The sequence below is a fragment of the Aspergillus mulundensis genome, assembly GCF_003369625.1.
Source record: "Aspergillus mulundensis strain DSM 5745 chromosome Unknown scaffold_7, whole genome shotgun sequence".
NCBI lineage: Eukaryota > Fungi > Ascomycota > Eurotiomycetes > Eurotiales > Aspergillaceae > Aspergillus > Aspergillus mulundensis.
In genome coordinates this window covers 262,293-287,083 of record NW_020797895.1, presented here as the reverse complement: position 1 = coordinate 287,083, position 24,791 = coordinate 262,293, and the positions used below count along the sequence as shown (strand labels likewise).

At 52.7% G+C, this 24,791-nt stretch overlaps 10 protein-coding genes across 10 annotated transcripts; 5 read left to right on the top strand and 5 right to left on the bottom strand.

Moving 5' to 3' along the window:
• Positions 1-3,146: 3,146 nt before the first annotated feature.
• DSM5745_06991 (putative HLH DNA binding protein (Penr2)) lies at positions 3,147-4,291 on the top strand (the record flags this gene model as incomplete). The annotated part of the gene is made up of 3 exons (XM_026749007.1): positions 3,147-3,672; positions 3,722-4,068; positions 4,136-4,291. 3 exons carry the CDS (start codon positions 3,147-3,149, stop codon positions 4,289-4,291), a joined length of 1,029 nt encoding a protein of 342 aa, XP_026602097.1.
• Positions 4,292-4,811: 520 nt separating this feature from the next.
• Positions 4,812-5,953, bottom strand: DSM5745_06990 (putative extracellular cellulase CelA/allergen Asp F7-like; the record flags this gene model as incomplete). The annotated part of the gene is made up of 2 exons (XM_026749006.1): positions 4,812-5,222; positions 5,276-5,953. 2 exons carry the CDS (start codon positions 5,951-5,953, stop codon positions 4,812-4,814), a joined length of 1,089 nt encoding a protein of 362 aa, XP_026602096.1.
• A 2,243-nt stretch (positions 5,954-8,196) lies between these two features.
• DSM5745_06989 (uncharacterized protein) lies at positions 8,197-8,775 on the bottom strand (the record flags this gene model as incomplete). The annotated part of the gene is made up of 1 exon (XM_026749005.1): positions 8,197-8,775. The coding sequence occupies one exon, from the start codon at positions 8,773-8,775 to the stop codon at positions 8,197-8,199; it is 579 nt and encodes a 192-aa protein (XP_026602095.1).
• A 1,023-nt stretch (positions 8,776-9,798) lies between these two features.
• DSM5745_06988 (putative C2H2 finger and ankyrin domain protein) lies at positions 9,799-11,782 on the top strand (the record flags this gene model as incomplete). Its single annotated transcript, XM_026749004.1, has 2 exons — positions 9,799-9,847; positions 9,906-11,782. The coding sequence occupies 2 exons, from the start codon at positions 9,799-9,801 to the stop codon at positions 11,780-11,782; spliced, it is 1,926 nt and encodes a 641-aa protein (XP_026602094.1).
• Positions 11,783-12,139: 357 nt separating this feature from the next.
• On the top strand, positions 12,140-13,876 carry DSM5745_06987 (uncharacterized protein; the record flags this gene model as incomplete). The annotated part of the gene is made up of 5 exons (XM_026749003.1): positions 12,140-12,285; positions 12,342-12,627; positions 12,678-12,962; positions 13,008-13,054; positions 13,108-13,876. The coding sequence occupies 5 exons, from the start codon at positions 12,140-12,142 to the stop codon at positions 13,874-13,876; spliced, it is 1,533 nt and encodes a 510-aa protein (XP_026602093.1).
• An 85-nt stretch (positions 13,877-13,961) lies between these two features.
• On the bottom strand, positions 13,962-15,304 carry DSM5745_06986 (uncharacterized protein; the record flags this gene model as incomplete). Its single annotated transcript, XM_026749002.1, has 2 exons — positions 13,962-14,840; positions 14,897-15,304. 2 exons carry the CDS (start codon positions 15,302-15,304, stop codon positions 13,962-13,964), a joined length of 1,287 nt encoding a protein of 428 aa, XP_026602092.1.
• Positions 15,305-15,707: 403 nt separating this feature from the next.
• On the bottom strand, positions 15,708-18,344 carry DSM5745_06985 (fungal specific transcription factor domain-containing protein; the record flags this gene model as incomplete). Its single annotated transcript, XM_026749001.1, has 4 exons — positions 15,708-16,629; positions 16,688-17,669; positions 17,895-18,280; positions 18,334-18,344. The coding sequence occupies 4 exons, from the start codon at positions 18,342-18,344 to the stop codon at positions 15,708-15,710; spliced, it is 2,301 nt and encodes a 766-aa protein (XP_026602091.1).
• A 509-nt stretch (positions 18,345-18,853) lies between these two features.
• Positions 18,854-19,945, top strand: DSM5745_06984 (Tricarboxylate transport protein; the record flags this gene model as incomplete). The annotated part of the gene is made up of 3 exons (XM_026749000.1): positions 18,854-18,997; positions 19,063-19,394; positions 19,468-19,945. 3 exons carry the CDS (start codon positions 18,854-18,856, stop codon positions 19,943-19,945), a joined length of 954 nt encoding a protein of 317 aa, XP_026602090.1.
• A 444-nt stretch (positions 19,946-20,389) lies between these two features.
• Positions 20,390-21,734, top strand: DSM5745_06983 (uncharacterized protein; the record flags this gene model as incomplete). Its single annotated transcript, XM_026748999.1, has 5 exons — positions 20,390-20,670; positions 20,719-20,946; positions 20,995-21,068; positions 21,142-21,566; positions 21,693-21,734. 5 exons carry the CDS (start codon positions 20,390-20,392, stop codon positions 21,732-21,734), a joined length of 1,050 nt encoding a protein of 349 aa, XP_026602089.1.
• Positions 21,735-22,422: 688 nt separating this feature from the next.
• On the bottom strand, positions 22,423-22,962 carry DSM5745_06982 (uncharacterized protein; the record flags this gene model as incomplete). Its single annotated transcript, XM_026748998.1, has 1 exon — positions 22,423-22,962. The coding sequence occupies one exon, from the start codon at positions 22,960-22,962 to the stop codon at positions 22,423-22,425; it is 540 nt and encodes a 179-aa protein (XP_026602088.1).
• Between the last annotated feature and the right edge of the window lie 1,829 nt (positions 22,963-24,791).

Genomic DNA, 24,791 nt, shown 5'->3' with positions numbered 1-24,791 from the left:
TACCTCATGTACATAGAATGGAATACTGCGGTTCGCTCAGGTTCGCGTCTTCAGGTTTAGCTTTTAGCTTCCTGGCATCGAGTAAGCTCTACTCCCTCTTGCTGTTTGCATGGGATTGAGATCTACCATCTGAACTACTGTAGTGCTTGCCTACTCCGAACGGCAGATGCGAACCCAACATCTGCAACAGCCCCAGATCCCCGCCGCAGCCAAGAAGTTTGCTACCCCCCTACCGTACCCCCGCGAACCACACCGTAATAACGCCTCACTTAGCCGCCAATAGCAGACTGTTTCCCCAGTTGAGATTGCAATATGCAATAGAGGCTTACCTCTCTCCCGTGGTTCGAACGGGGATTACGGAGTACCCAGGTGCATGATTAGTAGATCAGGTGCGAGCGCCGCACTCAGTATGGGTCACGACTCAGCGCAGCGAGCGCAACAGGCGCAGAGGAAGAAGAGGATAAGCGAGTGGGATCCTGCTCGTCTTTGCTTTTGTTCTGCGTTGCTTTTGCTGAGATGATTGTTCTCGACGCTGTTCCGGCCGTATCAAGGCTACAATGTAGATCCTTGGCATATTCTATAAATACCTACCGTACGTCAGGAATGCTAAGCCTCGCTTTGCGCGTTTTTGACGTCGGACTGTCGAGCAGTAAGGGGAGGGTAGGGATATCTCTGAGCAGAAACGGTGGACCATGGTCCGGACACCATCTTCGCATGTTGCACTTTGCGTCCTTCGCTTCTGGACATGGTCGAGGCTATGACGCAGTGTTTATCGTTGCCGCCGCACACACCTCCTTCACTTTGGATCATGTGAGACATGGCTTGCATATATCCGTGTGACAAGGCTTGGGTGTTTTGCTAGGGCTAGATTGACGACTTGGGTGCTTGGTGTTGTGGGAGGTTTGGGCCGGTGGAGAAGTCCCAACAAGATTTCGACAGGGCCTAGGCGGCGCTGCTCATGTTGATATACTTAAGCCACTCAAAACACGGCGGAAGTATACCAACCCATCCTCACCGCTCACCCACTATCTCCGCTCCGTGAAGACATCTTAACTGGGTTTTGACTAGGGCCCTTGCTTGTCCCATGACCCAGAGTTTCGCAGATCGACGAGTAATCAGATGGCATCCTTCAAGATCTTGTATTGCCGATTAGATTTCGGATACTACTCTTCAAGACCCCATATTGACTGGCGCGTTAGATTACGCCATACGCCATTCCCGGGTCGAAGGATGAGGTTAAGATAAGTGTGAGTGGCTTATCACATGTGATACGGGGTGACAGTCGTACTTTGGAGGCACAGTGGAAAAGCATGACATCGAGGTAGTCAACAAGACATTGATAGACCGAGCAAAGTAGTCATCGGGTGGATGGCCCTCAGGCTCAGCATGGTTTGAGACAAAGTGCGGGACCTGGACATGGTCGAAAATGATCCGGCCTATAAGGATGCGCAAGAACAGAGCTGAGGCCACAGGAAGGTCATCTGCTCTGAGCTAGGGTACTTTTGACGGGCTGGAGTATGGTTGAAAAGGCGTCGAATTAATAGGCCACGGTCAGAGAGTAGATGATCGGCGGCTAGAAAACGATAAGGAGATGGACCGTGCAACCTCCTATCCGACGGGGCATTCTCACCAGTCACCAGTGTACTAGGAGGAGGGCCGGCCCGCGAGAGAAAGAGGGCAAAGCAGGTACTCTAGTGCAAGGCGGCAGAGGGCTCTCCAATAACGAAATGGGCGGATGGGCGCATCGCGGGGCTAAACCACGGAGCTAAGCCCCGGAGCTTTGATCCGTGAGGGGGAGCAGCGCAGGGAAGGGTCGTCGAGATCTGGCTGCAGGCTGCTGATGTCCACCATCATCGTGCATATCAGAGTCTCCAGCTCCAGGGTTGCTGGGTTCACTTCCACGTGATGCAGCGTCAATTGGGCCATGGTCAAGTAGGTCTGGCAGCAAATCAGAGAGAGAGCGTGAATGCTCAAAAGAGGCTAAGGGAGCACCAGACCCGTGGGCACATGATTTCCAACCGTAGACGACAGATGAAGGAGGGAAGCAAACCGGTTGGATCAGACATGATTCTCCCAGTCCAGCACAATCATGCAAGGAATGCGCCTTCGTAGAAAGAGAAAGGGAACTCCAGCTTCTTCAGGGCTGTGAGTGGTCATAAATAGAGTGGGATTCCTCGGGTCCCGGGCGCGGTCGAACCACCGCAAAAGAGCCGGAGCCCGGCTTAACCTGTTTATCCGGTGCTTACCTAAACTTGACCTTGAACTCCTCTTTGAACCACTGCGCCATCACGTGGACTTCTCTCTTCATACTCATATATCCCTTTTTTCCAGAATCGCCTTTACTCGCCGAAAGGCCCCAAAGCTGACCATTTTGCTGCCCTAATATCTGCTGATCTGCTTACACTTTTTTTTTCGCGGTTCTGAAACCCCGGATTTGCTGGAATACATACATTCCGCTTGTTGTCGAAACGTGACCATCCTCGTGACCATCTAGAGCCCCAGCAATCCAGACATCTGAGGTACGTATGCTGATTTCCTTCTGCTTGCTTTCGACCACGGGCCACGCAGACGGCCGTTGCTATGTCGCGTTCTGCTTTTTCTGCGACTGTGCAATGTTGCCTCTCTTCCCCGCCTTGAGCCGGCTGCTGGGTGGCTGAAGTCTTTTTCCGCCGGTCGCTGAGACCGAGATGCCCTGACTTGATACGCTGCCCATGCTTCTTAATCGTGGGCTTTCTGTGTATCATTTTCTTGTTGTATCATCTTCTTTGCTCTATGTGAATTTGTGATCTGCTTTGCGATCGGTTGCTTTGTGCAGGACATTGTTGATGTTGCGAGGGAGTGGGCGCGTCAGTCAACACCACGCGTCTTGACCATCCGCAGTAGCCTGTTTCTGACCACACAGCGTCGGTGATGAAACAACCACATCTTAATCTGACGTTGCTCTATGATGCCTCGCGCCTATGTCTATTTTTACTTTTGCCTGCTGGGCTTAGATCACACCTCGATGCACATCACTAACAATGCTCTCTGCAGACAGTGGGACTTGCTGTTTACGGCTGGACCTTGATCAAAGATTCCACTTGGTGGTACGTGCTGCCAGTCTAGGCTATTGATGATGACTAACGGTCGCGTCTAGACCGCTCAACATGGCTGATACACAGCAACTCGGCGCTCCAGAAGGCAACATGGTGAAGCGCAAGCGTGAGAGCAGTGACAGCGGTGGCCCAGATGCTCAACGCCTCAACAGATCCTCTCACGGCAGTAATGGGAGTCTTCCAAGTGCGGACGCTCAGAACTTCACCCATAGTGCCCTCGGTTCCTATGACCATGGACTACCAAACACAGCGTCAGAGCTCAACATTGATCAACAAATCCTTCAACATGTCGGTACTCAAAACGGGATTACCGATGAGAATGCCCTTACCACTGCCAAGGCAGCGCTCGCAGCTCATAACCCCCAGAACAAGTATCCCCCTCCTCCGGAAAACGCATTCGATAACAACCTGGCCCATGGCCTGACGTTTGGGGAAGATCTCGGCCAAAGCATTGGCCAGAATCACAATTCTACTGCTGCCGCAGTCTATGCAGCTCGGGAGGCACAGAGCATGAACCAGAAGCCCACTGTTGGCTCGCCTGAATGGCATCAAGTCCGAAAGAATAACCACAAAGAGGGTGCGTATTCAGCCTTGCCTACACCGATTCCCAACTAACAGATTACCAGTTGAGCGTCGGCGCCGCGAGGCAATCAACGAAGGTATCAACCAGATTGCTCGCCTCGTGCCCAACTGCGACAAGAACAAGGGCGCTATCTTACAACGGGCGATCGAGTACATCAACCAACTGCACGAAGACAAGAGGCAGATGGGCGAACGATGGGAGCAGAGCAATATGACGACCAACCATGCCATCAACGAAATCAGTGCCCAAAACTCCAAATTAAAAGTGGAGGTCAACCGTCGCGGCGACATCGCACTCAAGTGGCTGCAGAGATGTCGCGACGCAGGTCTGGAATTCGACGACTACGAAGAATCCAAGGAGCTAGAGGCCCTCGACGTTGACCAAACCCAGGTATAACCCTGTTCGGCTGCTTCTTCGTTTATGGATTCGCCGTTATCACTCAGGGCCACATACATAGTGCCGCCACTTGTCCACCTGCGAGAAGAGCAGAGCTCTCCGCTCCGCATCTGCTTACGGATTGCGTACCCTGAACAATCTCCGTGATTTGACTACGCCCAGTTCGGTTATCGTGCCTGTGTCTGATTTGATCATGTTGTACACAGGCGGCGGTTGATCTGGACCCACTGCGTCCATCTTTATCCTTGTCGTGACATGCTCGGATTCCTTGCCTTGTTTTGCCACTTGTCGTTTGCTTCCAATATGTTTCCTGTTGTATGTTACTCGTTACTCGATTCTCGATTTCTAGGGTGGGTTGGCGAAATAGGTTCGGGTTTTGTTAATTTGCAGTTCGCTGTTTGCACTACTAGTTAAGGCTATGTATGCAGCTAGTTTGCGCCGCGTTGGCGGAACGCAGTTATTCTTCATATTTAACTTGTAGAGGTTTTTACTGTATTGTGTCTTGCGCCTGTAGGAGTTTTATTCGAGTGTAAGGTAAATGTAAGTAAAAGGTGTGAGTAGAAGCGAATATATACAGAAAGATTCATCCGGCAGTGGCCGGGAAGTCAATATAAAAGGAGCCATCAGGGGCACCAAGAGAAAGGAAGAGAAGGTCATCATATCCTAAATGACTCCACCAAGCCACCATCCCAGGCAAAACACCCACAACTTCGCCCATGGTCAAATCAACCACGAGATCAGAAGTTCCCATCAGCCGTCACACTCTCCCCAGAAGCCACGCTGACATTCTTCACAGTGATGACGCCGCCATCGGCACCAGTAACCCTGACATCAACGCTATCGGTGCCAAAGCCACTGCTGTTCTCAAAGTAGTTGTAGTCGCTCCTCGTCGTGCTCTGCCACGTGCTACCGCTATCAGTGCTGACTTCGAGCGCCTTGACGGGCCCATTCGCGTTAACCACCTGCATCGAGAACCAGTACGCGGATGTGCCGGACTTGTTACGCAGCACGAGCGGGGAGGTGATGGCGCAGGAGGTGAAGGAGTACGAGATGGGGATCTGGCCTTCTGAGGCTGAGGCGAGGGTCGTGAAGGCCGACTCGAAGAGGTCGAGGTGGGTTGGGGCACATTCGGGGCACTTGTCGACGATCTGGGGTTTCGTTAGCGGGCGTGTTTGTGAAGGGAATGAGTGGGTATGCGTACCATGACCTTGACGGTGTTCCCGTCTGGGCCGGTGACGGCAACGCAGGCGCCGCACTCGGCTGCGTCGTTCCATGCCTCTCCGGAGAATGCGACGCCCGAGAGATGCGAGGGGATGGTGTAGTCGGCGAACGAGCAGGTTCCGCCGGAGACGTTGCCGCCGTAGAAGGTTGCTTCGCCGGAGGTGGTGGCCGAGCTTGTGCTTGTGCTTGTTGAGCTGGAGGCGGTAGTCGAGGTGCTTGACGCTTTCTCTGCTGCGGATGTGGTGCTGGGCTGCACGACGGCAACCTGGGTTGGTGCGGTCTCGGTGATGGAGAGGCTTGAGGTCGAAGTTGGGACCTCGGTGGTGGTGGTGCTGCTAGTAGCTGCCTTCACAACGGCCGCGGGGATTGTCTCGACGAGGCCTGATGCAGAGCTTGAGATAGAGCCCGAGGTAGAGACTGGTTCGACGGTAGCAGTGGCCGTGGTCGAAGATGTCACCTCAGTCGAGGTTGGGGTTGGAGATGAAGTTGGCTCGATGATGGAGGTGGAGGGCTCCGCGGTGACAGTGATATAGTACACGCTTGGGGAGTACCCAGCCGGACAAGATCCATTGTCGTCGGCTTTAAGAGGGGCCGCAGAGACAGAGGTGCTCGTGCTCAAGGCAACGAGGGCCAGGGAAGCAAGACGATGGTACTTCATGGTTCCGACCCTAGACAGAAACGAGAGAGAATGAGAGGCAGCGGAGTCTCAGACAGCGCGATGAGCAAGTATAAATGACAGGACGTGCAACCAGCACAGATTGATAGTAAGAATGAATGGACGTCTGGATCTCAGACCCTAGACAGTTGGAGCGGTAGCAATGGACAAGATGAAGAAAGCCAGGCGAGGAGCAGGATTAAATAGGACTGGAGGGTGACCATGAGACGCGCCTGGAACGGACAGTGTCAGGCCGTTGGGATTGCTGGCGCCTGGGCCCTGCAATCTAAATAGATTAACTCATCTTACAGCGTTCTCCATTTTGTTGATGAAAAGTGGCCCCAGCGAAATGAGATCGCGGGCTGAAACGCCGGACGCCATGACAAGACCAGCGATCCGGCAGAAACCGAACTGCTCTTGAGCCTTGATTGACTGCTCGCTTGATCTTGGAGTGCTGTTCTAGCAACAGGAAATGGTCGCACTCATCGCCTCCGATTTCCATCACAGATCGACCATGGCCCAAGTTACATCATTTCAAGCTATACGACAACACACACAATGCAGGCTCAGTGGATGTCTCAACGGCTTCATTTCATGGCTCAATCATATAGTCATAAGTCATCGTCTTCTGACGGAAATTAATATATACATATGCTAACATAAATGCAGGTTGCTCAACATTGGAAAAGCCACAAAAACATACCTCGTCACGAACTTCTTTAGAGAATCATCGGAAAATAAACAATATAACAGCACGTTGGCATGTAACAAATCAATCAAGGGCCGCTTCTCCGCAGTTCGCTTCCTGGTACAACCGCGGACTATTTCGCATGTTTTCTCGTGGTTGGATTTGTATCCTTTTACAGCAAATGCCCTATTGCAGTACTGGCATTGGTAAGGCATCGCTGGATTAACCATGGCAGGTTCGGCTGCGGGCATTGGGTTGCATTTTTCTTCATGCCGACTCTTGTCACTGGGTCTAGCGAATGTCTTAGGGCAGTGCCGGCATTGGTGAGGCTTCATTGGATCGACCAGCTTGATTGGATCGACCATTGCAGGAGTTTGGATGCATTGCTCCTCATGGCTATCCCTGTCAACGGCTCTAGCAAATTCCCTAATACAATGCTGGCATTTATGAAGCCTTAGGCGAATGGTACCTCCAGGCTTGCGCTTGGGCTTTGGCTCACTGTTAGGGACTGCTCTGTTGGCAGTATAAGCCTCTGGTACATCTGCAGGCGTTTATTTGCATCGCTCCTCGTGGCGACTCTTGTCACCAGGCCTAGTGTATCGCTTATGGCAGTGCCGGCATTGGTGAGGCTTGAAGGGATCAACCGTTTCAGGCTCGATGCGGGTTCATTGTCAAGGCCCGCTTTTTCGGCAGTTCACTTCTCTGGTATGCCCGCAGGATTTGACTTGCATTTCTCTTCGTGGCGACTAATGTCACCGGCTCTAGAGTATGGCTTATGACAGTGCCGGCATTGATAAGGCTTCAGAGAATCAACCATTGCAGGCTCAGCTGGGGGCTTATTCTAAAGGCCCGCTTCGTCCGCAGTTCGCTTTCCTGGTATAACCACGGCCCTTGGCTTGCACTTCCCTTCATGGTTAGGCTTGTCACCGACACTAGCGAATGGCTTGGAGCAGTGTCGGCATTGAAAGGGCTTTGCAAAGCTGGGTTTTTCCAGGTGGGGCTCCTTGGGCTTGCATATCCCTTCATGGTTGAGCTTGTCACCGATACTAGCGAATGGCTTGGACCAGTGTCGGTATTGAAAAGGCTTCAGAAAACTGGGGTTTTTCGGGCTCAGGCTCCTTAGGCATATGGTCAGGGCAGTACCTCTGGTGGCCTTGCCCTTGTCCGTTTGTGCCACAAAGTCCACCACATATCCCACAATTCTGAGGGCTTTCTTTTGCACATATAGGCTTCATGCACATTCCGGAACCCCCCTGTCTCATATGTCTCATGGCAAAACCTGCAACTGTGCATTGGTTTGCTGCTGTGAGTCTCAGCTGAGGTTGCGGCCTGTTCAACTTCGGTTGCGGGATTCCTGGTGCCACCTTTCTTCGTGGCATCGAGGTAGTCAAAATTACTCCTCTTTTTTGGATTTCCATTGCAGATCTTTATCAAATCTCAACTGGCCACGGCCCAGACACTGGTCAAATGGCACCCTTTCTCTCGTCACAAACTCCACGGTAGGTAACACGGGCTATCCTCTCCCGATGGGTAATATCTTCACCCTCGCAAAGCCACATCATATGGCGGTGCCTCTGCCAGGCAGCAGGGAATTGCTCGCCGCAGTTACGGCATGTGTGTAACTGCGTACCATCTTCGTCTCTGGCTGGACCTTCGGCTCCTCTGCAAAACCACGTCTCGTGGTGGTCGCTCTGTTCTTCCGTGTCGAGTTCATCGTTGCAATAATGGCATTTCTGCCTTGGTAAAACCCATCGTTTAGGGCCACATTTCGGTTATATGTTGTTCGCCTTAACCTCCTCGTGGTTTCTGGTATTTGAACCTTACTGGCCCACACTTCTTGTAGCTTTTCCACAAATTCAATGGCTTCTTCAGAGGCGCCATCGGTGTCTCCATTCATGCATTTTATAGCATGAGAGATTCGGAATGAATGAAAGTATTGTCTTTGCGTTCGACGGAGCGTAGGGTCTGCATCATCCCTGTCTACCCATATACGCATGACCATGTCAACCACATTAACCCAAGGGCTAAATAGCGAAAAATACGAGATCCAATTGCTGGTCAGTCCGTCCCATTCGTTGAGGACTATCTCAACCGGCTGCTTGTTCTCCTGGGCTTGCTGCAAGGCTTTGGTGATCATGCGTACGACCTCTCCGTCTGGTGGCAGTGGACAGTGCTGTCTCCGGCTCGACAATTTTCCTTTCGCTGAACCTTCCAACTTGTTTGCCAACCGGGATGAGAAACTTCGAGATTTATCCCGAGAGCAGTATGCTGGCCTTGGCCCAAATGGTGTTTATGGTGCAGGCATATGGGTGATCCCAAATCCGTTTTCTGTCTGTGTTCAGCTTGGACCGTTGTTCATGAAGGCTATGGTCAACGGCGCATCGTTTATCCCAGTTTGGGGCGAGTCCTCCACTAACCCCTGCCCAAGAAGTATTCGCTAGGCTTCCCCAGGGACTACTACAGGAGGTATTGGAGATGCTTGGACCAAGAGAAATCGTAAGACTCCATCCAGTCGTACGGTCATTATATCATATTCGTATGTCGCTTTGGTACCACATGCTTCGGCGGGAGATACCGTGGTTATGGGTAATTTGGGATGCCAGCGAGTGTTACGACGACCCTTACTTCTGGGCCACGGTGACTCCAGAGAAATCCAAACCCACAATGTCGAGGATATATGCAAGATAGTGTCCAAGAAGCGGTTGGTCTTGACTCATACAATCAACGTGGGGAGCCATTTGTCTGTGGAAGCTTCCGCGCGGTAGGCTCGATGGCCTCAGGAATCGTGAGCGAATCTGGAATTTCCATGAACAGATATTCCGGAGAATCGGAGATGTCCAAAATCAATTCTGATGTTGAAAGATTCAGTGACAAAATCTTGTTGGTTACCAGGCATCTTGGACGCTTTGTGGTGGCGCGGTTGGGCGCAGCAGCCATGTCAGACTCATCAGTGAGTCAGAAAGAGGATTGTTAGTAATAGTACAATCAACTCAATTGACTTAAATTGAAGGCAATCTCTGGAAGAGAATAAGAGATCAGAACAGAAAGCAAAGTACAGTAAAGAGACCTTTGACCCCACCATCGGGCGGTGACATTCACGGAGGGGCCCAATTTCGTCATCATCTTCGATTCCATTCCTGTACAATCCCTCAAGGCCGCGATGGCTACCGACAATAGAGTAGAGGAACTGTTGAAAAGACCACTATATGGTTAGTTCGTCCTTTTAATGCGCCGTCCCCTCATCTGCGTCTGCTAACCGCCCCGAAGTCTACGATCTCCCCCAGGAACTCCTCGCATCACTCGCGCTCAAAGGCGAAGACCAGCCCATAACCGTCACCGAGACAGAATCTACACCCAAAGAGCCCTCAGACGAAGCGCAAGAACACGCGATTGCAACCACAACCAGCTGCGCCCTCTGTAAGGTCTCCTTCGCGAACGTCCAAGACCAACGCGAGCATGTGCGCTCTGACCACCACAAGTACAATGTGAGGGCGCAGCTTCGCGGAAACGCCGTTCTAGACGAAGTCCAATTCACAAAGGCGATCGGGGAGCTCGACGAGTCGATTTCGGGTTCCGAGTCCTCGGAGGAGGAAGACGATGAGGGCGGAGACCAGCTGACGGCTTTGCTGAAACGGCAGGCTAAGATCTCGCAGGCGGCTGGGGAGGATGAGGAGAGCATCACACCGAAGGGAGTCGGGAAACATCCGCTGCTGTGGTTTACGAACCCGGTTCTTCCCCCGAATACCTCGCTGGGTGTTTACCGGGCGCTGTTTACGAATGTCGAGCAGGAGGAAAGGAGGCATCTTGTTGAGTCGCTGAAGAGGAAACAGCTTGTGCCGATATATCCGCAGCAGAAGGGAAAGGAGAATGGGCAGCCCGCGCCTCCGAGTCCGCATATTTTTATGTGTATGATCGGTGGTGGGCACTTTGCGGCGATGCTGGTTTCGCTGGCGCCTGAGGTCCATCGGAGGCAGGGTGGTGTTGAGGAGAGACAGGCTCGAGTTATTGCGCATAAGTCGTTTCATCGGTATACGACTAGACGGAAGCAGGGTGGTTCTCAGTCCGCCAGCGATGCGGCGAAGGGTGCGGCGCATTCGGCGGGTTCGAGTCTACGACGGTATAATGAAGCCACCTTGGAGAAGGAGATTAGGGAGTTGTTACAGGATTGGGGGAAGATGATCAACGAGGCTCAGCTTCTGTTTGTCCGTGCTGCTGGGTCTACGAACCGTAGGATCCTCTTTGGTCAGCATGAAGGGCAAGTGCTGAAGCAGAACGACCCAAGGTTGAGAGGGTTCCCGTTCAGTACTCGTCGAGCGACTCAGACCGAGCTCATGAGGTGCTTCAAAGAGCTTACTAGGGTGAAGGTTAGCCAAGTTGACGAAGCTGCTCTTGCTGCTGCGGAGGCGAAGCAACGGGAAACATCAAAACCCTCTACACCAAAGCCGCAGCCGCAGAAGCCAAAGATATCAAAAGAGGATGAAGAGGCTATCATGCATACTATACAAATACAGGCCCTCATCCGTCGCTCAAAGATTCCTGCCTTGATATCTTATCTGACCAAGAACTCTATACCCTCATCCTTCACATTCCAACCTCCAGACATCCAGCAAAACTTCCGGTGTCCCACGCCTCTTCATCTCGCGTCTAACCTCGATGCGCCCGCCATGGTATTGGCCCTCCTCACCAAAGCCGATGCCGACCCAACGTCTGCCAACGGAGAAGGAAGGACGCCGTTTGAACTCGCAGGAGACCGCGCTACGCGGGACGCCTTCCGCGTTGCTCGTCACGAACTTGGAGAGTCAAAGTGGGATTGGGAAGCTGCGAAGGTTCCGTCAGCTATATCCAAGGCCGATGCAGACAGCCGGTCACAAAGAGAGCGAAAGACGGCTGAAGAGGAGGAAGCGAACCGGCGAAAGGCCGAGATGGATCGGTTGCGGCAGGAGGAGGAAGCGGCGGCGGCGGCGTCACGCACGACGAAGAAAGGCGGCCGGACTGTGGGTAGTGTAGAAAAGACAGCTCAGGAGAGGAGAGAAGAAGAGATGCGAGGCATGACGCCCGAGATGAGGATGCGGTTGGAGAGGGAACGACGTGCGAGAGCGGCTGAAGAGCGGATCCGGAGGATGCAACAGGGCCAGGGGCGATAGACGGTGATGTTAGCACTATAACGATAGGGAGCTAAACATCCAATGACTAGACTTGAACATATAGCTTGGGCCATGGTCATGACTGGGATGGAAATTGGCGGGAAAGCCTTGCTCCAGCCTATTTGAGAAGAGGCAGCCTGGCCATGTCCCAAACCTTCTTCACTTCATGTATATTCATTCATCCTTGCTGCTGCCTCTTTGAGCTGGCCATGTCCCAAACCTCTTCCCTTTGCCATCTCCAACCTTCTGCAACTACCAACACACACCGACATACCTATGCTGCAGTTTAGTTTCATAATCCCTCGCTCACATTCTATCTTCATATCCTAATTATCTCACTTTCGCTTCATTATCCCTATGAACTACGATTGGGAAGTCACGCCTTCATCCGGTGCCCTGGTTGGAACGATCTCTACCTGGGATCCCGACACTGAGGAGATTACGACCCCGGTCCCAATCTATAGTCACCGAGAGATCTACGTTGGTCGAGATCCTAGGAAATGGTATCTTTCCCATACCTCATCTAGCCCGAAATACCTTCTGAGCTAATTCTGCCCAGTCGATTCGTTGTCAATGACCCGCTCGTTTCCAACCGACACTTATGGATCTACACCGTCATCTTCGATGAGGATAACCCGGAAGAGGTGGCTCCGCTCGTCTACGCCCAGGACCTTTCGATGAATGGGACTTGGTGGAACGACTACCGAATGGGCGATAGTGGAAGCAGCTTCCTTCTCAGTGACGGTGATATCCTTCGTCTCGCGGCAGACGTATACCTCCTTTACCGGTCCTTTGATAATTCGCAACCCATATGCTTCGATTCCTGCCAAGCTCTTGAGATGAGGGTGGGTGCTTACAACCTTGATCAAAAGAAAAAAATACTAATGCGCTGCAGGCATTTTCCTCCAAGTACCTTATTACGCGGCGCAAGCTCGGCTCTGGTGCGTATGGGCAGGTCCATATGGCGTACAAGAAGAGCACCGGGCAGCAGTTCGCATGCAAAATTGTCAATCTCCTCACAATCAAACACCAGATTATTCAAGAGGGCGGGAAGCAACGCGAGCAGTCGTCCAAGAAGACAATGAATGCAAGGATGAGAGATAGTTGTGCCGAGCTTCAGCTGCAAAGAAAGCTCGAGCAGTACCAGCGCGAGGCCAAGATACTGGAAACGTTGCAGCATGTGAGTTGTCTACCTTCTTTATCAAGTCTCATCTAATCCAGACAGCCGAACATCATTGGACTGGAGAAGGTGATCATGAGTGACAATACGATGTGAGTCTAGACCATGCCCAGGTGGCATTAGATTACCACTCTGACATTAGTAGATACATGTTCCAGGACCTTCTGACCGCGGGTGACCTATTCTCCTACATACAGTACAAGGGCGGAAGACTGCCTGATATCGAGGCGGCGGTCATTGTGCGCCAGATAGTTATCGCCCTCGATTTCCTCCATGCTCGGAATATCGTCCATAGGGACTTGAAGCCCGACAATATACTCATGACTTCTAGGGCCGACGGATGTAGGGTGGTTCTTACTGACTTCGGATGCGCCACGTTTGTCGATCCAATTACGAATCGAATGTCGAGTACGGTGGGGACATTTGAATTTAGTGCTCCTGAGGTGGTCAAGGGAAGCCAGAAAGGCTATACAAAGGCTGCGGATCTTTGGTCCCTGGGCTGCCTGACTGGGGTCCTTCTCACAGGAGAGCCGGTTTTCGACCATGTTCCCCAAGAGGCAGGTTGGCGGTGGAGAGCTGTCGATAACCTAGGATTGAGGATGAGCCGGCTCAGAGTGGGCGAACGAGCCCACGACTTCGTCTTTCGACTACTCGAGCATGATGTATCAAAACGCATGGATGTCAAGCAAGCACTGCAGCATGTCTGGTTCACAAACCCATCCCATAAAGCCGATTTCGAGGCCCTCTACGAGCGATCTATCAGGGACTGGAAGCCGCGCGCGGCCATGGGCGAGTCGTTGATAGTTGATCTTGATTCTTACGCCAACGAAACAGACTACGAGAGTGGCCCGGAGAGTGTTTCGGACATGGTCCTGCTTCCCTACCATAAGAAAGCCCACAGACGTTCGCTTTGATTATGTGACTATTACGGTCATCTTAATTAGTTATAGCTTTGCCTTCACGGAGTTTCTAATACCACACCAAGTTTTATTGCTCTAGTTAAAGCTCGTTCTCTTGAATATAATACCTCACCTTACCCTCGAACAATCGCCTTGCGGTCCGTGATACGGCGCAGCTAGCTACCCCTCCATTCTTCTCCATTGACACATCCACCTTAATAGTCCCCTTGCTGTGCTCGATCAGAACTTCACGTTCTAGCGGAAAGCTCTCTTCCATCTTATCCTCAGGCGGGGGTGACTGCTCGGGAGTCAGCGGCAATGAGGCCCCATCCGCGAAAGCAGGGCTAGCCGAGAGCCCAGCTACAATTGTACCAGGATAGCTCAGCGCAACTGCCACAGTCACCGCGCCAGTGAGCTGGAGACTAGGGTGCGGTAAGCACATCGAGTACGCTTGCACGCGGATATCTGATTGACTGCTCATCCCCCTACCGGCATGAGACACGGTCGGTGGATAAACGAGCGCAGCTTTGGGCGTACCGCGCGTCTTGCCGGCTGTCTCGATGTCACTGGCTAGGCCCATTGCCACGGCGCCGGCGCGGCGAATGGACTCGACCAAGGCGTTTCGAGATGATTCGGACGAGATCGTTGCGACGAGGGCCGTGGATATGGAGGTCGCATCGATGAGGACGAATGGGTTTGCGGAGTCGATGAGGGTTACTCGGGCATTGAGGGATTCTTGGCTCGGCATGAGAGATCCTGGGTCCACGCAGAGGATCTGCTGCTGCTGGTTTTTGGAAGGGAAGAGCTTTCCCGTCATGCTGCCGATGGGGGCTACGAATTTGCATTTCACTTCGCTGCCTGGTGTGCTGACGCCGGGAATGGTGAAAGTGCCGTCTTCTTCGTAGTCGCCTGAGCTGTCGACTTCGACGGTCTCAATGACTATTCGGTCTGTGTTTGTGTTGTAGATCCTCACGTCCATCTATATGTTGGTTAGCGTTTATTTTGCCCTAAGTATATTTGTAGAGGAAGGCGCACCTTGGTTTGTCCGCGCCGAGGCTTGACGAGGCCTTCCTGGACGGCGAACGGTGCCACGCCAGAAGTCATGTTACCACAAGTGCCGGTGAGGTCTATCGTTTCTTTCCCCACGGCAACTTGAACGAATGTCCAGTCGACGTCTGCATCTGGCCGCTTTGACCGACGCACGACGGCGACCTTGGATGTCGTTGAGGTCCCTCCACCGACGCCGTCGATCTGTCGAGGATCGTTCCCTCGAGATCCGAGGGCAGAGATGAGATGAGGAGCCCAGTCGCTCTCCTTTGTGGGCAGGTCATCTCGGTGGAGGAAGATGCCCTTGGATGTTCCCGCGCGCATGAGAACGCAGGGTAGGGTATGGCGCTGGAGTCGCCGGGACTTGGTGGTTTGCTGAGTAGCCACATCAAGCATCTTGGATAGGATAGTTCTATGCGTTCCAAGCTTCTGGAGCCAGGGAGGACAAGACTCATGCACCTTTATGATATTCTCAAGAGTCCCCGGCCCAAGTGCCCTCCTAAATACCCGCGGCAGTAACTGATGTACCATTTCAACTCCATGTGGGACCATACCATGGGTTTCATCTTGAATGGCGGAATCTGCATCCAAGTTATAGCGTAGCTTCTATTGGAAGGATACTCGGAAAGAATCTTGACGGGTAATGCCAAAGAAGATCGTTGTGCCCTTGCGAGGGCAAGATATTGTATGCCCCACACACACGGGCATCTGAGCGTTCCCGCGGGAATACGACGGGAGCGGGAGTACTGCTTGTCCCCGCATAGAGATCGTACCGTTGTCCCACGGGTGTCAAGAACACTCACCATGCGTTAAACGGAAATCCGTCCATGGACGAACCATTAAAGCCAAATAGTGGATCTTCTAGGGACGAAAACTCGTTATTTGTCAACCCGCCGTGCTCCCCTTGATACCTCTCACTAAGACCCTCTGACCAATGCACTCCATTAGGGCGAAACGTAGTCGGGTTTCCAAGGGTAAGGCTTCTATCATATATCACCGGCTGGGGAGGGTTTCCCTGGTGTGGTGGCATCCACAGTCTTTGGGGAGGTGGGTTCGAGATTCCGTCAGCATCATATCCCATTAATCTGCCTCCACGGCCACCATTCTCCTGCAAAAAGCTCTGGATAATACCGTCTATATCCATCCAATCCGAGCCTGGTGAGGGCACTGGGTGATCAACAGTTGCGCTTGAGGGCTCTGTCACGGGATGAGCTGCCGTGTCGTCAGCGTCGTAAACGACACTGTCCTGATGGCGTGCTTCGACAGCGCGCTCATTAGGCTGGGAGATCTGATCTAAATTTTGTGTTGGTGCGTCGATCTCGAGCGCGGTGAGCGAAACGTCCTTGATTACCACCCCAAGCTTTTTCATGAGGCCGTCGACAATTGTGGCCGCCTTTTTGACAGCCGAGTTGGTCTCTTGGTTCTCTTTGAAGACTGCTAGACATGTCGCTAGGTCTGTATGCGCTGTTGAATCATTCCTGCGTCGGGCCGCGATTCGGGTAAGGATTGTCGCGGCAACATATGTCGCATATGATATAAGATAAGGCGCTCGCCTGATGGAGAATGCACGGTGATAGGCCCGCAGGAGCTTGCTAGTATTCGATGCCGCGGAGGCGCATTTGATGAAGGAGTCGACAGATATTGATGGAGACGTGCTGTATAGATGACCGTCTGCTACGAACGGCCGGTGAAGCAGAATGACGAGCGAATTATGCATTGCGCTAGATTGATCAGCTCAAATGGTCACTATTCAGTACTCCTTGCGCAGACATGACTTACTGTAGGCTGGATACATGAGGCGGCGGAAGCGCCACTGTTTGAACCTTGGCTGGATCAAATTGCAGGTGTTCTGGTAAACGAGCTTTCCACTGGTCCAACCTAAGTTGCAACTCGCCCAGCATTTTTGCAAGCTCTGTAGGGCTTTGGTTGGAACTGCGCTCTGTGTATATGCAGCTGAGAATGTCGCTCATAATCACTGAGAGCTTGCACAGATACGTGAAGGTGGACGTGCTATATGCCGGCATGCCTGGGTAATCCGGCGCGCAAGTTGAGTATGCAAATGGCTTCCAATGTTCTAGCTCCTCGTAGGTATCCAAGAACTTAATCGGAACGAGAGCGTCTGTCTCCTTTAAGCTGACTGGGCGGCCTTGATAAAGGCTCTGAATCTTATCTACAACTACATGTTCATGCATCGTCAGCCACAGAAACAGCACAAGGAAAATCAAATGAAGACCCATACCAAACGCGCCCCAAAAGACTCGCCGCCGGATTTCCAGGTCCTCGTCTGAAAAGCGGCTTGTGCCCGTTAGGTCGACATGCATACCCAAGTCGATTATCATGCGAAAGGCCAGTCCGGAATACAGCCACGCAGCGCTTCTTTCATCACCGAGGGCAAATAGTGAGTTTGTCATCATCAGCAATGCCTGGATCGTCGTGATATCGCTGCGGTCCAGTGCACCACCTAGAAGTTCGCGGACTCGCTCACGGTACTTCCAGCCTGCAGTGCGGACATCACTAGGATCTTTTCGAACCTCCAATCTAGGGCTGAATTTCGCGGCACCGAAGTAGATCGCGTTAAGGAGCAACTTAGAGAAATAAGGGCCATTGCAGGCCATGTCCCTCATGAAGGCCGGACGATAAGTTATCAGAAACGAATGGTGCTGGCGATTCCAATGGAGCGACAACAGATGCATCCCAAGGTCAGGATCGACGCCATCAAAGTCGAGTTTTCCTTGACGAAAGTTCAATTCCTCCATTTGACCTAAGTTTCCCTTAGCTTCACAGAGATGAGATAGAATTGTTGGCACGAATGATCGGCACCTGGCTGCATAAAATCAAGGCCGAGTGTTTCAACAATCACCTTCCTCGACCATGGTCCTGAAGCCGGGTATCAAGACAGGTGGATATTGATTATATGCATGCCAAGTGGTGAAAAAAACCATAGAACGACGTGCCAACAAGAAACTGATACCAAGCTGTCACTTACGTTGTTTAGCTGCCTCGGCAACAAGTCCCCGTTCTACCCAGTCATCTGGCATCCGAGGAGGTTGATCAGGGCCTGTCAGCCGATCTGGAACATTATCCTCGAAGAATGCGCTGGTACGTCCGTGGTAACTGGACGCGCCGTTGGCTGAAATCAAGACGCGAGCCACTCCAGGCTCAGAGGACGCAGATACGCGACCCTGTTCCGTACCATCTTTAGACAACACCCCTTCTCGCAGACTTTGCTGTCGAATAGGTTCGCCACTACTATGTGATAGCTGGGTTGATCGTGGACGCCCATTCTTGTCAATGCTCATACCGCTCCCCCCTGGCGTTCTCGGATGTCTGGGGCGTTCATGGCGGCCACGGCCAGTTTCCCGTTCCCGCTCGCTAATAGGCTCATAGACACAGTCCTGGGCGTACGTCTTGCAGTTTGCACATACGGGACGCTCATTATTACATCTGATCTAACGGCACCTCACCGTTAGCTCGAGTAGAGGACAGTGGCCCAACCACGCACCTTTCTTCTACGGCAAAACGAGCAAGCTTCGACAGCACGCCGCCGGCGGGAGCGAGACGGAGCCAATGAGTGGGGAGGAGACTCCCTGCCGTGCTGGGCTTCCATGAACTGAGTTGGATAGATGAAGGTGTAGCAACTGAAATCCCGGCGGGCGGTTGTTAACCCCGCTGGCACGTGCACGCTACCCACGGGAAGAGCGGTTTTGGAGATCCCGCGGGAACGGAGGCTCCTCCACACCAACGACGTTCCGACTCCACGTCCAACCACCACTCATCCCTTCCAATCAATTCGCTGCGGCGAGATATCATCGGAGCAATGCCGAACATTCAAATATTATACCATCCTGGTATTTGGTACCTCTCGAAGGCTTTTTTTTACCGCAGTTTTCTCTTAGCACTGGCTCCATCATCGGCCACGCTCTGTTTCGTTACCCCGTATTCTCGATGACTACTGTACCCGGAGCCCCGCTGCGCTCTACAGTGCCTGCGCCGAGGCAACAGCCTCAGGTGGCTAAGAAGAATACGGTTCCGCCAGGTATCTCGCTGGCTGCGGGTGCCGTTGCTGGCGCTGTGGAAGCGACCGCTACTGTGCGCTCTTATCCTCTCTGCCCCGTACCGCGTATCATTGCTGACCGGTGTTGAATTGGACATAGTATCCTTTCGAGTTCGCTAAAACACGAGCACAGTTGAGCCAAAGCCATGCTGGCGGGACGTCCACTACGCTTTCCAGGAATCCTCTGACTGTTATATTACACACGGCGCGACAGGATGGGGTCCGAGCCATTTACACTGGTTGCTCAACCTTGATACTCGGCACAGCCTTCAAGGCTGGTGTTCGTTTCTTGTCGTTTGATACAATCAAGAACCTTTTGTCCGATGCCGATGGGACTCTGTCACCAGGCCGCGGAATCCTGGCTGGCATGGTCGCAGGCGTGGTCGAGAGCGTGGTCGCAGTGACCCCTACAGAACGAATCAAGACTGCCCTGTGAGTAAAAGCCCGTTAGCTTTAATATACAGTGGACTTTCCGGTGCTAATCAGGATTCTATTGGTAATGTAGAATCGATGACGCACGATCATCGACAGCACGTCGCTACAAGGGCGGATTTCACGCCCTACGCACCATCTTGGCCGAGTCTGGCTTCAAGGAGGTGTACCGTGGTCTATTGTCTACTACAATGAAGCAGGCCGCTACCTCTGCCGTACGCATGGGCTCATATAATATCCTCAAGGAGCTGGTATCCTCGCGCACCAACATCAAGGATACAAAAAACCCAGCACTCACGTTTGGTATGGGAGCTACGGCCGGTGTCATAACTGTATACATGACCCAGCCTTTCGACACTATCAAGACGCGCGCCCAGGGAGCCAAAGGCGCATCCACTATGGAAGCGCTGCAGGGTGTGCTAAGAGACGGGGGCGTGAGAGCGCTTTGGCGCGGAAGCTCGATGCGGCTAGGCAGGTTGGTCCTCAGCGGTGGTATAGTGTTTACGGTCTATGAAAATGTTGCGGCATTGTTGATGAGCGCAAAGACCTGAAGAGCAACGAGTAAGAGATTTCATCTACGCTTGCTTCTGCGGTATAAGTTAGAGATTGAATCATACATCCAGCAACCCGCTAAGGCGCGCTCTTTGCTCTTTTACCGTCGCAGCGGTTGTCATGGGGTATCGACACCTGCCAAGGTACGCTATCGCACTCGCCTCCCCGGCAAATGTCTCCAACTGTAGTCGACCACGGCCACTGGGCAGTTACGGGTTTGTTCCGTCTTGGATGTTCTCCCGTGCTCCCACGGGATCCTTCATAGTGGCCCTCTGGGACCCCCGCAACCCCAGGTTTCTGCTCCATTATGTCTCCAATTCTTCCTCGGGTATTGATTAGACGTTGTCATATAAAGAGCGCGAGATGTTAACTAGAGTTCACTTATCCACAACACTGCCTCGTTACTCTGTGGCTCTTAGGACAAACTCAATCTCATACTCATCATGCCTACATCGACCTCCATTGATCCGGCCGGGGTCGAGTTGAAGGAAGCAGATAACCCCGATAGAGACCTCAAGGAGGTTGAAAGCCATATCGAGGATGTCACGGAATCCGTAAAGCAACAACCTGTCCATGGCACTTATGTCTCACCGGAGCAAATCCAGGCGCGATTCGACCTGCTGCGCGATCTCAGCCCCGAGCAGATGGACGCTCTTAACAAGAAGGTCCTGAAAAGGATCGACTGGCATATGATGCCCTGCGTGACTCTCATGTTTCTGATGAAGTAAGTCCTCCTCTACGTTCTACGCAAATATGCTAATACCATAATCAGTTACCTGGACCGCATCAATGTCTCTAATGCCCGTCTGGCCGGTCTCCAAGAAGACCTCCACATGAGCGATACAGTGTGGAACGCCGGTATCTCGACCTTCTATGTGGGATATCTGGTCGGTCAACTCCCTGGAAATCTTCTCATGGCCAAGTCCAACCCGCGCTGGTTCCTTCTGACTATGATGTTCATGTGGAGCGCTGGGACGATCTGCATGCCTGCGATGACCAAGTCAGTTTCCCCGGGCAGTCTAACAACTGAGCTGACAATTTGCCTTAGTGGTGCGGGATTCTGCGTTGTTAGGTTTTTCATCGGTCTGGCAGAAGCACCTTTCTTTCCGGCCCTTACTTTGTGTGAGTAGAAATCTTTAGTCCGAATTCCTTCTTGGTTCTCCTTCCATGGTCATGTCCGAAGCTGATAACCCAGTGACTTCGTCATGGTACACGAAAGAAGAGTCGCCTATGCGCATGGCGATATGGCACGCCGGCAATACCATCTCCAACATCATGTCCGGTTTCCTTGCGGCCGGTATCCTCGAGAACATGGACGGCATTGCCAATTTGCACGCCTGGCAATGGTTCTTCCTGATCGAAGGCATAGCGTCTATCCTTGTTGCCGTGGGCTCTTTCATCTTCTTACCCGCTTGGCCTCATAACACTCGCTTCCTGTCCGATGAGGAACGCGAAATGGCGCAGTACCGTGTGCTTCTGTCTAACGGTGGCATCGATGAGACCGTTGGAGGCACATGGGACGGACTCAGAGATGCAGTGAAAGATCCCTTCACATGGTTCTTCTGCCTCATGCACTTTGCTCTCGTCACTGCGCAGAGCTTCAAGGACTTCTTGCCGTCGGTGAGTTCGCCTTTCCATTTGCATCACTACGACCATCGCTACTCAAGTAGGTATAACTAACTTAACTACTCCACCAGATCATGAAAACATTCGGGTTCGACACAATGACTACATACCTCGTGCAAGCACCGCCATACGCCATCGCCTACATCTTCGCCTGCGTTGTAGCCTGGTCCTGCGGCAGAATGCAAGAAACAACCTGGCACATCGTCATCCCCATCATCTTCTCCGCCGCGGGCTGCAGCATCCTGATCAGCACCCTCAACGTCGGTGCCCGGTATTTCGGCCTCGTCCTTTTGATCTGCGGCACGTACAACGGACTCAATCTGCAGCTCTCTTGGGAGACGACGGTTGTCCCGTCCCCACGTGCGAAAAAGGCTGCGCTCATCGCAATTGCCAATTGCATCAGCCAGTCAAGCCACTGGTTTAGTCCGTACTTCTATCCGACTAGCCAGGAGCCTTACTATCGGATGGGCGGGGGGTTGCTGATCATGGGTTGTGCACTTGTCGCAGTGTCGGCTTTTGCGGTGAATTGGAGGGGTAGGAAGCTGAATAGGAAGCTGGATGAGATCGAGGGGTGGACGCCTCATTCTGGGAATGAGAGAGGGTGGAGGTATAAGCTATGATTCATGTTTAAGAGATGGCAATGCAGTATCCACTGCCGTTATTATCTATGATTAAACCCTTCCAATCACGCTAATACCATTCCCGTCGTCGCATGATTACTCGCAACCATAGACGCTACAGGTCAGACAGCCCAAGCAGCTCAGGCTAGATGCAGCGTGTACTCTGTAGTCACCAACCCTCCAAGGCCCCCAAAACACGAGCGAAAGAACCAATCCATCATCCAATTCACCTAACCTTCCTTTTCCTCTGCCCTCTCCATCGCCCCCTCCCCCTCAAACCGATAAACAACATCCCCAAATCCCGCCGTAGGGAAAACGTAAAACCACTCTAACTCCTCACTCCCCCGATTAAGCACCCCATGCTCCGCATCGCCCGGGATAAACAGCACGCTCCCCCGTTGCACCTCGTGCTCAACGCCCTCGATGACCACGACCCCACGTCCAGCCGTGACGTAGTAGATCTCCGCCTGGGTGTGCCGGTGGAGTGCCAGCGAGCCGCTGCGTGGTGGGCACGTTGCTAGACCCGCGCACATGGCGGTGCGGGGGGTTTGCGGGGTGGAGAGGAGGGTGCGCCAGGTTAGGTTGTTGGTTATGCGGCCTGGGGAGCCTGGGGATGGTGTCGGGAAGGATTCGGGGGGTTGGGCGGTTATTGCTGAGGGGGAGAGGATTATTGGTTGTGGTTGTGGTTGTGGTGCTGGTGCTGGTGCTGGGGTTGGATGTGTTCGAGGTTGGTTGTGGCTGGGTGCTGGAGGAGATGGGTGTGTATCCATTTTGGTTGATGTGGTAGGCTTGGAGGAGATGCTTAGTATATTTCGTTGCTTCTCTTGATAGGATTGAGATGGTCGAATCGATATGAAACCAGGACGAGACTTGTCTTGCGAAGGCAGAGGGTTAATAAGGAGCAGTTTTGTAGTACTATCGTCAGTGCGTGTAGACATCTGTTTATTTTCTGATTATTCTATCGCGAATTCATGACCTCATTGGGGGCAAGTGGAGAGTTTTTCTGTCTTGGGTAAAATTGTCCCGGAGCTCGAGCCCTAAGTCCTGGGCTAGGTGGAGCTTGAGGGGTCATAGCACTGGAAGCCGTGTGTATGCCTAGTTTTTACAGAGCAGTGGTGACTTCGCCCTAGAGCAAGGGGAGCAATAACTTCAGGTGTGCTAGGCACCTGAACAATCAGATACTCTGACCTAAACATCGAGGGATGTAGGTGCCCCAGGTCTGGTAGTCAGTCGCTACCAACTTGTTAGAGAAATCACCAAATAGAAGAAAGCCCGGAGCATGAGCTCAAGGGGAAGCATCACATAAAGGGGTCGCAGGGTAGACATAGCCCTAGAACCCTTTTGCTTTCCCTCCCCTTCCCTTCCTGGTCTCACCTACGAAGACCCAGTACTTTGTCCATCTCGGGTGAGTGCCACACGGAGTAGACTAGACTCCTAGAGTCAGCAGGAAGCAAGGGGCCGACAACCGCAAATCGCCGAACCTGCAGGCCAAATCATAGACGTGCTTTGACAGATGCATGTCGGAGAATACGCGCCTCCCGCCGATCTTCGACGATATAAGACGGCAGGACTAGGTGGCTGGCATCCGGCAGGATGTATCATAGTTCAAGGGTAGGCGAGCCCTGGGTTCAATTCGATCATCCATAGGCCATCGCATGCCCTACATAGGGAGCAGACCCTGGATAGTATTTCAAGGCTCGGTTGGGTCTTTGATCCTTCAATGAACTGCCTGGCTCGTAGAAGCCAACACATAAGATGGAGGTATCTCGGTGCTGTCCGGGAATCGGCGAGGGTTCGAAAGTGAATGGTTAAACATCCTATCATCTGAGAGATTGCCATGAGATGTGACCCAATTGTGCAAAGGTTTGGGGCAGAACAAGCACTCAAGTCAATCAAGCATTCGTGGACTGTGGTAGATGAAGTGCATCAATGCTGCAAGATAATGCAGACGCAAGCCCCACGAGATCAATTCGCCGAGTCCGAAGTGCGCCTGCATTAACGCAAGGTGTCGGGCACAGGGGTTGTTCGCCTTAGGTTGGAGGAGTGGATATCTATTGGGTAGTCAGGATATACACACCCAGTGAGCTGAGGTTGTGCCTGAGACAGGAACGGAATCAAACGCCAGGGTGGAGTCGAACTTCGCAGTAGTGCCCAGTGCCACTGCCCACTCAGTTCCATCCACTGGTAAGATTCTTGAGTCCGTGCTGTCGTTGACCTCGAGGAAGAATGTCAGCCTTCCGCTGGACAAGCAAGGAGGGGCTGGGGGTAGATGCAGGTACAGAGGACCGGGTCACTGCCGGATCGACAGGGCAGCAGTAGTGGCTTCCAGCGAGCAGGGATGCTCTTCCTCTCAGTCTCGAGTCTGGGCTGCGGACGTCACGGTGACTCAACAATCAATTAATCTGAACATCTGATCAACGAAAGTAGTTGATGTCGATGATTATCATGATGAGGCACAAGCTCAGGCACACGACTCTGATTGGCCAACGCGCTTGCGACGCGCTTTGACGCGCTACCTACGCGTCGCGACGCGTTTCGTCTCTCCAATCTTGCCAGAGAGGAGGATTGAGAGAGCGCCATTGACGACATGGGCAGCTCT